This window comes from Helicoverpa zea, chromosome 4 (assembly GCF_022581195.2).
Source record: "Helicoverpa zea isolate HzStark_Cry1AcR chromosome 4, ilHelZeax1.1, whole genome shotgun sequence".
Lineage (NCBI taxonomy): Eukaryota > Metazoa > Arthropoda > Insecta > Lepidoptera > Noctuidae > Helicoverpa > Helicoverpa zea.
Window position 1 is genome coordinate 4193953 of NC_061455.1, and position 17868 is coordinate 4211820.

General features: G+C 34.7%; 1 protein-coding gene across 1 annotated transcript; it reads right to left on the reverse strand.

Annotated features, from left to right (window-relative positions):
• Window positions 1-585: 585 nt before the first annotated feature.
• LOC124629976 (progestin and adipoQ receptor family member 3) lies at window positions 586-17025 on the reverse strand. Its single transcript, XM_047163660.1, has 7 exons — window positions 16713-17025; window positions 15016-15236; window positions 11523-11679; window positions 7577-7729; window positions 3608-3796; window positions 3166-3234; window positions 586-1903 (listed from the first exon to the last, which is right to left on the reverse strand). Exons 1-7 carry the CDS (start codon window positions 16782-16784, stop codon window positions 1739-1741), a joined length of 1026 nt encoding a protein of 341 aa, XP_047019616.1. The 5' UTR covers window positions 16785-17025; the 3' UTR covers window positions 586-1738.
• Window positions 17026-17868: the final 843 nt, after the last annotated feature.

The window sequence follows — 17868 nt, forward strand, 5'->3', positions numbered from 1 at the left end:
GACTGCTAGAAGATTGTCACTTATTGAATAAAATTCTGGCTTCATTAAAACTTATTAAACAAAATTATTATTTTATATAATTTTCCAATGAACAAACAAGAAAACAAACTTTCAGCTTCCTTAAAAAATGATTTAAATAACGGATTTCCATCTGAAACTGATTTTTATACTGCTAGCGCCATCTATTGTGCAATAGCAAAACCTTACAAGACCTGGATGCAATCTAGTTTGCCCGTAGTATAGCTACTAACTACTAGATGGCGTTGTAAAGAAAATGTATTTGCTCACATTCAACATGTCGGTATTGTTACACGATTTTTACCCGGAAGAACATTAGTCTCAATAAATTTTGCCGCTTTCGCTTTACCCTCGTTAATAAGACTATACAAAGAATCTTTTCGTCAGAGTGCAAAATATTAACTTTAAACAAATAAATACATTTTGGATATACTAGTTTTCGCTTTTTATATTGGGTAGGGTAATAAAAGCTAAAGCAAAATACCTGCTTAAAAATGTTTTAAAGATTACCATAATGCATTCTTCAAGTAGACTGTAAATAAAAGATAGACCAGAAATAAAACACAATTTAATTTTAAATAATTTATATTTCATCATACAATACCCAACTACCAAACCATAGAAGATGATATTATAATCTAACAATAACAATTACTTAATTGAAATTTTATAAATAATAAGTAACATTACAATTATAAATGTAAACATTGTTTACTAACGAATCACAGATGTAAAGAAGTCTACGACAAATAACAATTTTCAAAACAATGATTTAACATTTAATTTGTAACATAAAAATACAATATATTGTTGGGCCTTTTAGGCCACTCATTTTTCTTCATAATTTTCACAATTTTTAAAAAACATTACATTATTACAGAAAGAACATTTATTATTACAGAAATATAATGAATAAACAAAATTAAATAAAATATCAGATCTATTACATGTCATGACACCGAGCATTATAAATTGTTTTGTATTAATACTATTTTGTATCATTTTAAAGGTAACTCAATAACTATTGAGAAATTAAGTTTTCTACGAATATAGGTAAGTATATAAAGTAACTGGACCCATCTCAGTCTTATTTTGTAAACAATGTGGAATGGTCACTTACATTGAAAGTTAATAACAGATTTTAAGTTAATAAAAGAAAGTTAAATAATTAAATCACGAAATAAAAATACATTACCTTTCATAATTATGATAGCACAACCGATTTAAAATTTTGCTAGGTATTTTTTCCTCTATCTAAGAGATTGTACATTGAGCAGTAGTCTATCACATTGTATTTTAAACATACCTCCTAAAGACAGACTCACGTAATTCAAGAGCCTTATGAGTATTTTTATTAATTTTAAAGTACACGTCAGAAACATTTTAGTTCTGATCTCCGCTCAAACTGGCAGATTAACGATAGCCTAATAATTAAAAACAATTTTTAATACAAGTATTTTTTTATAAGGCCTCAAGCACCTTTAGATTAAGGAATACTATAATGAGAGGATGGGGCATAACCCGCATCATTTAAATTCTTACGAGTCATCATTAGATGGGGAGATTTTTTCATGTGGATAGCGTGATTCCAAGATCCTCGTAGACACAGCTGTAGCTTATGCGGTAAACCAGCCATGTTGTACCATGAGGTTAATTAGTTTAACTGAATTCCGATCTGTCCTCATTGGTTGGGGTGATTTCCTCATAAGACTGAAGCTGTTTAGAAGATCCGCATAGTGTTAGCACAGCCATGATTCATGCGGTATTGCACGTACATCATGCCGGAGTTGTGCCAGTAGTACAAAGCTCCTAGCACTAGTACATGCCACCATTGGTGGGAGTGGCCTATGTAGTCTACCTTGCCTGGGAACCAGCGCTCTGGCACCTAGAATATAAAGATTCTATTTTAAAATATATGTTACATATACATAGAATAGGATAAATAATAGAAAAGTAATGTATAAACGCTTATCGTTTCATTGCTTGAAACATCGAAACAAACAGGCATGGCTTAAAATTATTTGCTATTCGTGAAAAATTATTTCAAAGGCCTTACAGTTTCAGATCATATTATGTGAAAGCAAAGGTTCAACGCTATGTGAATTAAATTATTTTGCAATTCAAAAACAATAATCGAGCCATATTTTTAATTGCAAATAAAATTTATATATTATTTGTTGGATTTTACAAAAAATAACAAAAGAAAATGAATATTCCAGAATTCCAATGCGTCCCAACATTCGTACAAGGTCGCCAGAATATCGCGTAAATTGGCGATTCATCAACATATTGCGTCAAAAGTTATTCCAAAGAATGTGAATTAATAAATAATTTTGTTTTGTACAAATATAGTTAAATAAAACAATCAAGCAATTACTGGTCGTTTAAGGTCACATGTCCTTAAGATTCAGTTCTAGAATATACGCTCGTGTACTTAATGTTTTAGTTTGATGTTGCTGGCATTTATTGCAAAAGTGCAGCATTAAAGACTGGACCTAATTTTAATCACGTTTAACCACGGGTAACTTGGCCTTCTCAAACTTTTAAATCGTATGAATTTCTCTAAAATACACTTTTCACTTTTCTTTGCTCAATGAAATTTATGTAATATCTATGTACCTAGTTGTAGTATGGTAGTTTCGAATTAAGAATAGAACTGTATGTCGCCACATGTCAATGATAAAAAAATATACACAAGAAAAAAGTATTTTTTTGTCAGCAATTAATTCTACTACTGTTAACTGTTTTAAATACAATTACTACAACATTGACCTTTTAACCGCTCCCACTACGAATTACTTATTTTTACACCTTTTGACCAAATTCTTAAGTCAAGAAACTTTCAAACGTTCTCAAACAGTAAAACAGAGGTGACATACATACAATTACATACATTTAAGGTACGGATGACCATTGCGGTCAATGAACACTGAGAAACCAGGGTTAGGTAGCAAAGCAAGTAGCTAGTACAAAAATACATTAAGAATTACTTTTCTCTGCGACGAAAGTGAACCATGTTACTCTGCTTTTAAAGTCGAAATTTAATTAACACTGCCTACCTATTTGAAACGCTTGGTTGCGCTTAGACAAGATATGATCCCTCTTTGTAATGTAAGAAGAATTTCATAAGAGTTATATTTAGCTTACCTTGAAGGCGTATATCACAAACGCTGTCCCACTTATGACGTACATCCCTATCACTCTAGGGAAGAACATCTGAAAAAAAAAGCAAAAAAAACTTAGTTACTTCTTCGCTTTACAAATGAAAATAAAATAAAACTAAGGACAGATAAATATTTAACTGAGATATTACGTAATTTAGAAATGAATGTTACTGCTCAAGGCAATACATAAACGATATATGTATAAACAAGCCTCTTTTCACACACGAGCAACTGAGTCCATGTTGAATTTGAAGCCAAAATCACTTCACAGGTCTTTTTTTTTTTTCAAAAAACACAGCTGTGTCTGGTACGGCAACCCGGGCTATTGCCTTACTAGAAATCCATGTCATCAGTTGAATTTGACGAGGCTTATTAAATCTCTAGAAAAGCCTAAACTAAAGAAAAATAGGCTAGCTCGTACTAACCTGAACCATAGGATTCTCAAAGCCCCCCATAGTATAAGTCCAGTGCAGCGTGGGCAGCACACCATACGCTGCCCAGCCGATGAACACGCACATCTTCACCGGGTATGGTACACCCAGGCGCGGCACTTGTAGCACCATCGCCACCACGAAGATCACCGTCACTGATGTCATGTAGAACTGCTTTAGCTCCTGGAATTTCAAGATGAAGGAGTTAGGAAGTCGTCGGTAACAACAGATAGGTTTTAAAGTAGGTCTTAAGGTATACTTTTGCAATTTTGTTTTGTTCCCAGTGCGGCGGAACATAAGCAGAATAGTTAAAATCTCCAAAAGCTGTCGTTTAATTGTTTAGAATTAAGTTGTTCAGAACAAAGAATTATAGTGGACAGGTGCAGATCATTATTTCGTTGTTCTCTCTAACAATTTGGTAAAATGCTCATCTGATTGCATTCAACGCACCCTTAATTAATATCACTAACACATTCATATAATTCAGTATATCAATAAAACAGTTTTCTGGTCGTTTAAAAGACTACATAGGTAACAAACATTTATTTTAAGAAAAACTCGTTTAATTAAATCCTGGGGAAATCTACATACGTTTGCAAGTAGGTATTTTTCCAGACTTGAGGTTAACTTTCGGTCACCTACATTTAACTTATACGGATTGGAGTATTACAAATATTTATTCAAATATAATGATAGTTCGTCCACCTTATAGATTTGGGTTCAAACAGAATTACACATAAACATATGAAAAGATTTTGATCTTGAATACGGATGGGATCGATCTACCAGAAGCAATTACATTAAAATAAATACAGATAAATCGATCTTACGATTCTAATCTTGTACACTTCCTATGGGTGGTCTTCTTAACATAACCTAACATAATTGAACTAACCGCGACAATATGTTAAACAACAATTTAAATTCGAGTAAACTACTCGGATGGTATGAGAAGGTCATTGGCGCTTTGTTTTGCAACACCGGTTACAACAGTGGGGACCCTATGTGCATACTTATAGGTCTCATTGAGTCGCATCGTGTGTGCCGGGACTACTGCTCTTGACCTTAAATTAGTTACGAAAGAAAGTCTACGAATTAATTAATATATGATTTATTTCAAGATTACTGTGACGGTTTACTTTATAGTTACCGCTATTAAAATCTCAGTTAAATTGAAATCAATAAATTTGCTCTCAGTTAAATTGAGTACCTAGGTAGGTCGCTATAAAACATCACCACTCTGAGGTAGAATGGTAGAAAACGCCTAACGTACAAAACGTGCATAAAGTATTTAATAAAAAAAGAACATAAATAGAATAATTCACTGATCAAAAATTCTAACCCCTTTTTTTTTTTAACGACGTCAAAAATCATCAAATGACCCCTCCCGCTGTGGGTTAGCAGCGGTGAGGGAGTGTCAGACTCTTACTGACTAAAAACCGTCGTGTTCCGTCATAGGCCTTTTGTGTACCAGGGCCGCGGTATCTCTTTCGAACAACCCGCAGCCCCGGCAGGCCTTGGCCCTGCTGGGCCCCGCTGGGGTTGCTGACATCTCTTTGAGGAGCGCGTGGAACAACGCGCGCCGTCGACACGGGTCTGTCGTCTAAGCAGACAGAGGGGCGATGAGCCACCCGAACTCACCGCCCACAGACCCACGCCTACGGTGGCCGGGAGTCATCTCGCGACACCCGGCGCCCATGGTGTCTACTTGGTCCAGCGCGGCGGCCGGGATGAGAGGTGCGAACTCTCTGGCGTTCCGCCTCCTCCTTCTCGAGCATGACCGCTTCGCAGAAGGAGGCGACGGCATCCCATTCCCTCTCGCCCCGGACCATGGCCTGAACCAGGGCCGGACGCGAGAGGTCGCCGCCGCCCAAAGCCTCGACGAGGACCCGGCGGTGCCCCTCCCATGCGGGGCACACCTGGACTGTGTGGTCCACCGTGTCCTCGGGGCTGTCCGCACAATGGTAACACCCGAAATTCTAACCCCTCAGACATTACTATAATGAAGCAGGATTATCTATGTGTAAAACCTCCTTCTGCAAAAAAAAACGCACTGTTTTGTTTTCTATGAAAGTGTGCGATTATAAAAGTTGCCAATGTGTAACATGATTCAGCATATTTCACAAACACTTGGACACGATGAAGGCGCTAGTTTAGAAATCATAATTCTACAGTAATTAAAAATGTAATTATATCAACGCTGCGGTGACCAGCTATCGCGTGATTGCCGTGTAATCTCATATTATTTTATATACCCAACTACTTATTAAATACTATTTTCATAAACACTTTCTCAAGTAATGGCTCTGTTGCATACCCATAGCGACAAAATTCATTCACACTTCGAAAACTCCGATAAATAACGGAGGATGAAATTCTTTTTAGAAGAAAAACAAATGAATTATATGGAGACTAAGGATTCCTTTTTCTAGGACATTCTTGGACTGACAGGATGAATTACAATACCTCCTTCTTATATCTGAACTAAGCTTGAGATCACAAGAATATGAATGTAAAGTCGTGAAGCTTAAGCTCATTAATAGATTATGTAAGAATCTGTGTTTCGCGTAATGTGACGTGTGTTAAGTGCTTTAAACTAGTAACTCACGTTTTCTTACAAACAAGAAAATTATCACAAGCCTGCTGGCAGTAAATTAATGTATGCCTTTTGTATTATTCTGAACAACCATTTGTGTTTGATCTTTAATTTTTGCGGGTTAGCTATCATTAGCGATTGCTGATTTGAGTCTTAGCAAAGACTATCAGACGTATTTATGAAGGCAGAAGGGCATAAGGCTGACATTTCCGAGATAACTCGAAGTAAATCGAATACAGCAGTTAAACTCCCAAATTACGGCAATTGAGACGTTGTCTCAGTGAAAGTATAAACCAAGTCCAAATACGCACAAGTTTGTGATATTTTCGGTATGAACCGCTCAAAACTGATACTTTCTCTTTTAAACTTGAATACGAGAACCATAGAGCAAGTATGCATCATAGATTAACGCCTATAGTCTGTTTTTTAATCTCGTAGACTAAATTGACACTTGCAAAATGTCAAACTTCCAAATAATTTTGCTAGCTCTGTGGTGCAGTGTTGTACTTACGATACCGGTACGTTGAATCGTAACTTTTTACAATAAGTCATCCTGAAATAATGGGCTTATCCTTGATGATTACGCATGGCTTTGCGTGGTCAGATATCCCTGGCAGTTTGTAGCACGTCGTACAGCCATGTGTACGTACGTGAATTTTAAATATAAAACTTTGAATGAATATTAAATTCGTCTATTATAGATAAAAAGTTACGATTCAACGAACCGGTATCGTAAGTATAACACTGCACCACAGAGCTAGCAAAATTATTAGAAAGTTTGACATTTTGCAAGTGTCAATTTAGTCTACGAGATTAAAAAACAGACTATAGATGTCTAGAACTCTAAACAAGCTCCTACGCTCACAATACGTAACATACATAGTCAGCGAACATATCGTGAGATAAAATAAAATGTTATTATCGAATAACTCGACAATAATCATCCGGAACAATACTGCGAATAGAATTCTAATCGATTCAGTTTTCGTCGTGTAGCAAATCGAATCGTGATGCATTACTCACTTTTTATGAACGATAACATAAATTTTATTTGTTCTGCGAGTTGTACACTTATTCAGCCTTTTTTTCAACCTTAATTTATTCATACGTAAGATTGTAAGAGCTGAGCAAGCACTTCAAACTCCTTAGCTACTTAGCCATTGCCAATCAATTTTAAAAAGTGGGACTGACAATCATAACTTGAAACCAAAACTTTCTCAAAATAAATCATCGAAATCTCGGATAGCCCACTTCCGATCCTACGCTTGAATATTTGACGCGAACACGCGACATAAACATTAACACAAAGCCACGTGGAATTCATAACAACTGCGTACAATGCGTGATAAAGGCGAGTCCACACTTACTGAATGACACCAAAACGCATAATAAACTCCGGATGTGTAGATGGCCAGTAAGGAGAGCGCGATACCAAAGAGGTCGTACATCAAGAATGTGTTGTAATCATGCTCTGAGCGGCAAGAGAATGTGTGGTACAGAGCTGATAGCGCCATGCAAACCTGGAAAAAGAAAAAAAAAGATTTTGAATAAAGAATTCAACTTCAACTAAATTGAGAGTCGACTCTCATTTTAGTTGAAGATCAGAGACTCGAGAGTTGCTTTAAGTTCCGAACTGGTGAAAAGGGTTTACATCTAAGTATTTTCCAAATGGTTGTTTACGCATAAGAAACAATCGACCGTGCATAATCAAATTGTTTGTTTTTGCACGGTAGCCAAATCAATTTACAGTCCAATGCTACTATTACAAGACGGAACCAAAGTCCATTTACAAAATGTATTTAATAATTTCACTTTATCCTAAACCGTTCAAATGTAGGTTTCAATACTCGTATTCATGGTCATTGAAAAATTTATTTACTAGACGTTAAACCGGAGTATTCCAAGAATTGCCAAACATGGCACTAAGCCAAGTATGGAATAACACCAATTGAAGATAACAACACATTACCAATAGTTATGGCAAACTGGTTATGACTATGTGCTGAAATATGGGGTTGTTAGTACCAAACTTTATCTATAAGTTGGCTTAACTTCATCTACTTATTTATGGAATTCAGTCGACGTAGCGTACGACGCCAGCATTACTTAAGGGAATTAAAAAGTTGAAACTGAATGTTCTGTTCTAAATAATCAGCAGATTTAAGTAAATGGTTGTCATGGGAACTATAATTTTGTAAGTCCCAAATAAATAATAAAATAGGCAACCCTAATTAAATAGGCAACTTTCGTAGTACTTAATTAATTCTCTGCAATAAAATTACCTATGCAAATTAAACTTATATCGGAAATTACCAAATTATCTATATTTTCAAATCTTACGTTTATCGTTATCCTAGTAATCATTTTACGTATAATTGCATTACTCCTCATCAGAACATTATTAATGAATATTAAGATAAATAATTATATTTAATCCTTAACCTACTTAACATCATTTCTTATTAAATCTTATGACCATTAATGTATAACCTTACTAGCTTCCGCCAGCGGCTTCGCCCGCGTGGTGTATTGATAAAAAGTAGCCTATGTGTTAATCCAGGGTATCACCTATCTACATACCAAATTTCAATCAAATCGGTCCAGCCGCTTTTGCGTGATTGAATAACAAACATACATCCATACATTCTCACAAACATTCACGTTTATAATATATGTAGGATGTAGGATGTAGGATGTAGGATGTAGGATGTAGGATGTAGGAATGTAGGAATATGTAGGATGTAGGATGTAGGATATGTAGGATGTAGGATGTAGGATATGTAGGATGTAGGATATGTAGGATGTAGGATGTAGGATGTGTGCCTTGAATTTTGCATCAACTTAAACAGTAGTTACCTAAGTACTAAACCAAGTGCTACGTGCATAATTATTTCTATAATATCAATAATAAAACTTTCAATAATTGGTATTTCATTATAACTACAATTAATGGATTATAAATCTTAATAAAAGCATTTATGCACATATAAAAAATATAATTCCCCCTTAGGTGCCTTTGTCCTCATTCGCGTATAATTATAAGGCGATAACCTTAATTTTATTTACTACTTATCAGATATGCATTAATCTGTAAATCCTTCCGATACGTATGGATACAAAACCTTAGATTTCATGTGGAAGCACAAAGTCTGTTTTGTTTTCCAACCTTGCAAAAATCATAAAGAATACAATAACACAGACCTACCTATTTGGTGATTTAAGTTATGTTCAGAAAACTAGTTGGGAGAAACCGCAAGTTACCTTCTCATAAAGATAATACCTAATTTAATGGCACAACAAAAGGTCGGAACCATAGATTTATAATTAAACTCTATGAATACTTGGAAAGAAAATCGATGAAGCAACGACAGGCTTCGCTCAGTGCCATTAAATATGCAGCTTTCTAAATGAAAATCAATGTGCTGTCATATTGCGCCTAAGGATTACCTAAGAAAGAAGTAATTTGCTGAGTCAGCTTTAAGAATCTGTGTAGAATTTCGAAATTACGTTTTCGGAAATAAAAAAAACAAACAGGCCTCTTTTTGCGAAAGACTCATTTGTCAGACATAACAATAATTGTAAAGCCTAACAAACAATTTTTTGTTTTAATACCAGCACGGAGATTGCGTCTTCGCCCCACTACAAACATCATGCCATGAACAGCCTCGTTCGTAACGTTACGACATCGGACCGACCACAGCTGTAGACAACATCTACACTTGGACACTCAACCATGAATGAATGTATAAAACTATAAAAAATTGTGGCCAGCATTCTCTTATTCATATTGCTATTGCTGTACCAACAATTTGTTCTTTTCTCAGTTAACTTTCCATCGGATTCCGACATTTATTTCTCGTATCCATACTTTCTTCGTTTCTTTGTGAAGTACTTGTTAATGATATGCAATAAAACCTTGGATATAACGCATGGTAAATAAATAGTGAAAGATGGTTCGTTCACACAATAATAACCTGTTTCTATGAATGACCTACTGCATCTGTTAAAGACTTTAAACGTCTGCTTTCTATGTCAAGTAGCATCACGTGTATGATGATTTCAAGCGTAATAAAATCTGCATAATTATTTATTTATGAATTATAAACATTCATATATTAATTTGCGACGTTTATTTTTATTAAAGGTGTTAAAGGAATACTAATTTAACTAAAGAGAGAACATCACGTAAATATTTTACCTGATAGATCTCAAGGGTAACTAAAAATAGTTTTTAATTGAAAGTCTGAGGTAAACTGTATCAATAACATGCAATTCACATTGTGAACATAGCATACCTATAGACAAGTGCTTATGTTATGAACGCTGTCAGTGAAAGTATTTCATAAGCAGACAGATAAGATAGAATCTTCATCATCACATGCAGCAGCCAACTTGGAAAGTTCTTTACAAAGTTTAATTGATATTATAGTTGGTATTTTTTTTTAGGAAGTTTATCTCAACGAGACATTTGCACACTCAGAAACTACATCCGAATAAAAAGTTTTATCATCAGTCTCCTACTTTTCTCTTCATTTCTGGCCATTTCAAAGACTGTGATAAACACTGAATATATTTCCTGACTGGCAGAGCATAAAAATATGAATTGCTTTTCTAATTCTATTATGCTGACAAATCCCTGACCTATCAGGAATTAATAATATGTTTTATGAAAATGAAAAATACTTTTATATATTTTAGCATGCAAATGCAGCACTATACTCTGAGCAACGCTGGTGCTTATTAACGCTCTTTTTTATAATTTTGTACTTTCACTAACGGGAGAAAAGCAGGTCGAACATCTCAGGCGCAAACTTTCAAGACGTCGACCAACGACCAATGGTGTACAGCTCATTTCGTAATGGCCACGTCATGAACAACATGGAAATAATATATTATGATACTCGCATGGCCGCTGTAAGTGCTAAAACTACACTGGACTGATGGAGGGGGCAACAAACCTTGTAAGTTAGAATAAACAAGACTTGTGCTCTTCAAGTGACGCACTATGCTCAAAAGAAAAATGATGTTTCATACATTATGCTTTTGTTGGAACAAGACATATTTCAATAGCGAATATGTTTCTAATAGAAACTTATGTAATGTGTTGGTTATAACATGTAATACACAGCTCAATGAAATAAGGTAGGTCAATGTAAGAGTCGATTTATGTAAGTGTAAAAAAGAATGTTAATCTTGGACTGTGGTTAGATAACGTTAAAGGCTAGTTCCGGCAACCACAGAAACTCATATCTTAATAGCTAAGATAATAAACAAGAGGAATAATGTGAAAAAAATGATGTTCTTATAACTTACCAGAAAGCATGAAAACAATAACCCGGCGACGATCTTATCCGTGACGGTCGCATGAATGTTTATGATGACCAGATCGTTGATGGTCAGGAACAATAGCAAGAAGAAGCCGAATATGTGCGTCCATATGTTCATGGTCTCATTCGTCCACCAGAATATGCTAAAACAAAATTAAAACTCGGTCATATTTGGAACGAGGAAACCTCAAATAGGATAATTTGCATTGCATAATAGCACATTTTTGGCAGTTAGGAGGTTAAACACTCATTATGTATGCGAGCAAATCATTGTTTATCGACTGTAAGTCAATATGCCAGTCTTCCTACGCATAATTTACTATTCCACTACATTCATACATAGGTCAAAAGGTAAGTATAGAGCAGTAGACTCTCATCACACGAAGAACTACATATTTGTATAATTTCTGACATGCAATAAGATAATCACCGGTAACCCATTCGACCTTAAATGAGACCGGTTAGTGATGCAGTGGTTCAAACGTAAAACCGGTAAGAAAATAACTTTGCTGGGCGTACTTCCACACTTTACGTAAGAGATATGTCAAGAACATGAGACGTTAACTTAAAACGCAAATCTTTCGATTCAGAAGGCAGAGGTCCGGTAATAGGTAGTAGCCCAGACTGGTAAAGGCCACAAGGTTATGTGACTATGAAGCCTACGCTAGTGGGCCATGGATTTATTCTGTGGATCTTCATATTTTGGCGACACATAGCAATATACATATTTCGAAGCGTTACGGATTTTCAAATAGAATTAGCGCACAAGCTAGGTTAATTTTGTTTCAATTAATGACACCATCATTAATTAATTTTACTACGTCAATAAATGGATAAGGTACTTTACATAACCAAGACAGTTCCTAGTTCTGTTTCCTCACCCTATACCTACCTTTATTACTGTTACTCAAGTGCAGCAAATAGGTAATAAAGTAACAATTACTTCCAACAATGTCTGCATTGCAGTGCAATACACGAAACTTCATTATACAGTTACACTCTGATTTCCACGAGTGAGTACTCAGATTATATCTACATAATTCCCTTGTTCCTACTGTAATGTATCTGTTTAGGCGGTTTACGGTGATTATGAAAAGAGAAAGTTTGCGAAAGATCATTGAATAGCTGAGGAAAATCTTTTTGTGCTCTTTTTTAGAGTCAGATTAAGTGACGTTCTGTGAACATTGCTGATAGAAGTTGAATGCATCAAGCTGGGAATAAGAAGAAATAGGACACAAGAATTTGATATACATACACAGGTATGTAATGGTGGACTTATTTAATTATACAAACTGTCTGATCGTTTGGGTATTTGGAAGAAAGGAATGAAAGAGCTTTGTACAGTCAGGCCTTCTTATTTGATTGAGATATCCATCAGATATCCTCTTAATTCTTCTTATTTTTGGTTAACAGAGATTTGAACTGATTTAAATAGTAAAACAGGATGTTTCTTCGACTTTTACCCTTGAAATAGAATCTGCCAAAAATAATACGGGTGACTTAGACCAAGCTGGCCTATAAGTAGGTAAGTAATTATACAAATCGAATTCATTGTATGTCATTTGTTTCCTCATAACACAAACTAGAGAGTTCAGGCATGTTCAGGTTAAGTTCAAACTAAACAATTTACTACAGGTCATATAATTTGAATGCAACAATAATTCAAATAGCTTGTGGTCCTTTGTAAATAATGAATTAGGTAGGTACAAACACTACGAATTGTTTGCTTGCCCAAACAAAACATTTACCTAATTAAAAAACTTCGGACTGGGGAGATCTTAGGCCATTAAGACGGCAAACAATACTAATCTTCTCACGAATGTGTTAACGAAAAAAACTTTTTTGTTCACAGAACAGTGTTGACGCGAATCAACGTCAGCGACCGTTTTCTAGTTCATTTCGACCTATACAAATTTTAATTTACCCGCAAGGCACGAGAACGACACGTGAAATGGTCCCGTTGTTCGCAGTTTGTTACCTGTATCAAAGTTCATATTATGATTGTATGAAAACCTGATGTATTTGTTACAGATATTAACGGGTGGGCATAATTGGATGGGAATTAGTACCTCCTTACTCATTGCCTTAACTGTCAAGACTTTGCGGTTTCCCTTCGCTGAGTTGGACCCCTTTATTTCCTTTCCCTTTTATTATTTTTAAATAAAGAACGTAGGTAGGAAGTAGATAAACCACTTCGAATGTAAATACTTCTTTTAGCGAACTACGCATGTTCAAATTCCACGGCTCAATGGATCAGTAATGAGGACATACAGTTATGAAAAATATATCGCACTATTTCTTAACAAGCTAGAATAGTTACTAAGCTCCTTTATAATGATGCAACAGTATATAACATGAAACTCTATATGTTGTACACAGTTTCAACTTTCGTTACGACTTCTCAGGTAATGATAATGACAGTGTGTTATAGAGAAACTTGTAATCATGGTGCATCATTAGAACATAATAATGTTCTGACAGATTGATGTTTGTGATGTAGGTGCTCTGGATTTAAATACATTGGGATTGAGAGGCATCAATGGTAGCACTAGATGAGGATCACAGATATAGAGGCAGGATAGTGATTATAAAGGGCTACAAAATATGAATCTGTGATTTCTCTATCTGGGAAAAGCAGAAGATTAACTAAAAAATGAATGCACATATATTGCTGCCATAATTATTTAACAAAAATTACAGATCATTTTTTTGGTAGCACTGTGTAGACAGTTCAAAAGTTCAACAAAAGTTAGGCTTCCAGATCAGCAAAAATAATTTTTAAGAGTTTTTTGAACTCAACAAATTGGTCAAATATTATAGTAATAATACGTGTCTTTATGATTATAAAGAAAAAAAAACCGGCCAAGTGCGAGTCGGACTCGTGCACGAAGGGTTCCGTAAATTACAGTTAAATCAACCTATCTCAAAAACTATAAGAGATACTTTGATCAAACCAAAAATCGTTGAAAGAGTTAATTAGCATGCATCACCTCTATTTTTTTTAGAATTTTTTACCCCGTAGTTATAAAAATAGAGGGGGGGGGACATACTTTTTACGACTTTGAGAGCTGATATCTCAAAAACCGTTCACTTTAAGAAAAATGTTTTTTAGAAAACTTTATATCATTTTAAAAGACCTTTCCATTGATACCCCACACGGGTATGTACATCGAAAAAAAAATTTCATCCCTCAGTTACATGTATGGGGGGCCCCACCCCCAATTCTTTTTTTTACTATTTAGTGTCATATTTTTGTAGCGGTTCATACAACACATATTCCCATCAAATTTCATCACTGTAGTACTTATAGTTTCCGAGTAAATCGGCTGTGACAGACGGACAGACGGACAGACGGACATGACGAAACTATAAGGGTTCCGTTTTTGCCATTTTGGCTACGGAACCCTAAAAACGCGTTGTGAACAGCTGCTTGAAAAAGTACTGAAAGACTTGGATAAAATAATTAGAAGTTCATTTACCTTTCCCAACATAGTTTAGTTGGTAATAGTTTTCTGTAACCATCTCTGATATACTGATTGTGTTTGATATATTCTGGTGCCTGCTCGTATTTGAGCAGTTGCCTATAGTTTATATACTCCTCTTCTTCTTTGGTTAAGTTATTATTGTCTTCCAGTTTCTTCCCTCTTCGCAGAAGGCCATTGCCTTGACAGAAGTTCTCTGTTCTGCATTCATCTTCAACCTATAAACAAATAAGAATAGAATAAGTAGACAAGAATATTAATTATTGTACACTGGAAAACAATATAGGATACACCATACACAATACAATACACCATCTCAACGTTAAAAAGCCGGAATGGCTTTTTAACGTTCCTGGCAATTCTTAGATAGAATAAAACTGTAAAATAATTTAATCAGAGTAGTTTATGGCTTGCATTGGCCTAAGTAAATTAAAGAAAATAAGGTCATTAAATAAGTTAAAAGGATTAATCATCTCTGTCTCAAAGGTCTCCAATGCCAATTGCCACTGCCAATTTGATTCCCGATATTGTAAAAATTTGTTTAATGAGCATGTATGTGTATTTATTAATATGTAAGTAAATGGGTAATGTAATTTATAAGTTGTCTTAGCACTCATTACACAAGCTAATCAATAGTTTATGTTGCAGCTTTGTGTACAAGGTGTCCCAGATTATTATTAATCGGAAAGAAATTTGTGTGAGGCTATTCTACATACTTTGGAACAATGACTAAGTTTGGAACTTGATCAATTTAATAGCTTTCTAGAGAAAAAAAAAGGAATTTGTCTACATATTAGCAGCCTTATAAACGTGAATTAAATAATAAGTAATACTTAATGGCTGTTTAAGAAAATTCTTACTTATAAATGTTGCTTAAGCATGTCTTAACGAACATTTAATCACTACTTAATAGTTAAAATGTTGCTTAGAAGGTCATCATCATCATCATCATCTCAGCCATAGGACGTCCACTGCTGAACATAGGCCTCCCCCTTAGATCTCCACAGACTGCTTAGAAGGTGATTAGAGATTTTTATAAGTAAGGCTGTAAATCTATACATATACCCATTTTTTATTAAAGCTTGTACTTTACTAGAGTTTTTAATGCAAGTGTTTGTTATTCATATCCAGAATGTAGTTTTAACTGAAAAGCACCACTTAAACTTGAGCTGAAGTACTCAATTATGTTACATTCAACAGAAAGAACATAAATATTATGATTTTATACATTTCTTCTTTTTTATAAATTTTATACATTTCTTTTATAATCTGATTTGGGTAAATTTTATACAAAATATTGTGAGTGGTAGTATTTATTTGATGGAAATCATGCGTTTATATAATTCCCAGGATAACATGTTATTTATCCAAATAATGCAGATTTTTTTTAATTAATAAGGCAAATATTTCAAGTATTTTTAGTACTTTATTTTTAATGCTTTATAGATTACTTCAAACTATTATGCACTATTTGATTTTATTTTCGATTACCTAAACCTTTCACCTACCTCCAATAAATTACAGAAATTGAAATTTTTGGTCAGTGGGTCGTCTTAGGGTTTTTATTGGTTCCATAGAACTTGGTCAGCTTTACGTACGTACAGAAAACTATTGATAAATTACCTATGTAATTCGTGAAGGTATGATTATAGTACTATAAACTGATATTAAGTTAATATTAATTCTTTACTTACTTTTTCTATTTGCATAAACTGAACTGTTTCTGCTTGGCATTCGCTAAGTTTCTTTGTCATAGTAAGAGTCATTTTAGAATGTTGTTTCGTAAAAACACTTTTAAAAAGCCTCAAAATACGATAACACCTGACAGCATTTTATAAATTGATAATATTACAATAAATTGGCATTACAAGCTGTATTGATTAAACAGTGTAAAGTTTTATTTAATAATCACAGCAAAATGAAAATACGTATAAACACACACACAAAAACTGAACAACACAGCCTCCGTCTCTTGCGAACCCAAATAAACTACTTTTTTTTTAAACCAGCAAACGTCAACGTCATGACATGGTCAGCTTATTGTATTGTCAGTGTCAAACCGTTCAATCCACAGATAATTAAGATTCGTTAGTTTAAACCACATAGCTGCAGAATGGCTGCACATTAAAACTGAACACAATATAATATATTGTACAAAAGAAGTGTACAAAGCTTTTTTTAGTATTGCCTTTTGTCTTGCCCTAAAGATAAAAGCCTTTTCAATAAATTTTGGTCCCAATTTCAGTATCTTGTTTCGTTTAATATTATAGAGATTCGAGTCAACTAAAACATTTACTGAATTCTAATGGCAGTTTACGAGTACAGTTTTCTGAGCCTCATGTTCCCCTTATACTTAAGGGGAATATCTGAAAGCCCATGACTAGACGTGGTGTCTTATAGTCGTATGGTGAGACTCTTAAGCAGAACGCCAACGGATGATGATGTGGTAGAGATCGCTCGAAGATCTAGTAGGTCACACCAATACTAGATGGAAGAATGTACTTGTGAAAGATATGAAGGAGTACCGGGGTCCAAAAGCAATGTCTTAGACTTATCACGTAGAAAAGAAAAAATAGAAAAGCTGACCCTACCACCATGTGGGATACATAGCAGGAAAGAAAGGGATGATGATGAGGTAAGCTACAATGGAATCCGCCTTTTGTATTTCAAGACTTCAAGAATAGAAATAAATAGTATAAATCCGATACTAGGTATACCAGGAAATAACTTGTAGCACTGGTTATATTAATTGCACTAATCATTTGTTCATCTTCCGAGCCGTTTTCCAACTATGTTGTGGGGTCAGCTTCCAGTCTCGGTCTAGTGGTCGCGACTGCTGTGCACGAGGTA

Excerpts from the sequence above, each read along its gene's own strand:
- LOC124629976 (XM_047163660.1), bottom strand. The coding sequence starts at position 16,784 with ATGACTCTTACTATGACAAAGAAACTTAGCGAATGCCAAGCAGAAACA. Across the intron at positions 15,237-16,712 it reads AGTTTATGCAAATAGAAAAA|GTTGAAGATGAATGCAGAAC; the intron begins GTAAGTAAAGAA and ends ATTTGTTTATAG. Across the intron at positions 1,904-3,165 it reads TTGTGATATACGCCTTCAAG|GTGCCAGAGCGCTGGTTCCC; the intron begins GTAAGCTAAATA and ends TTTATATTCTAG.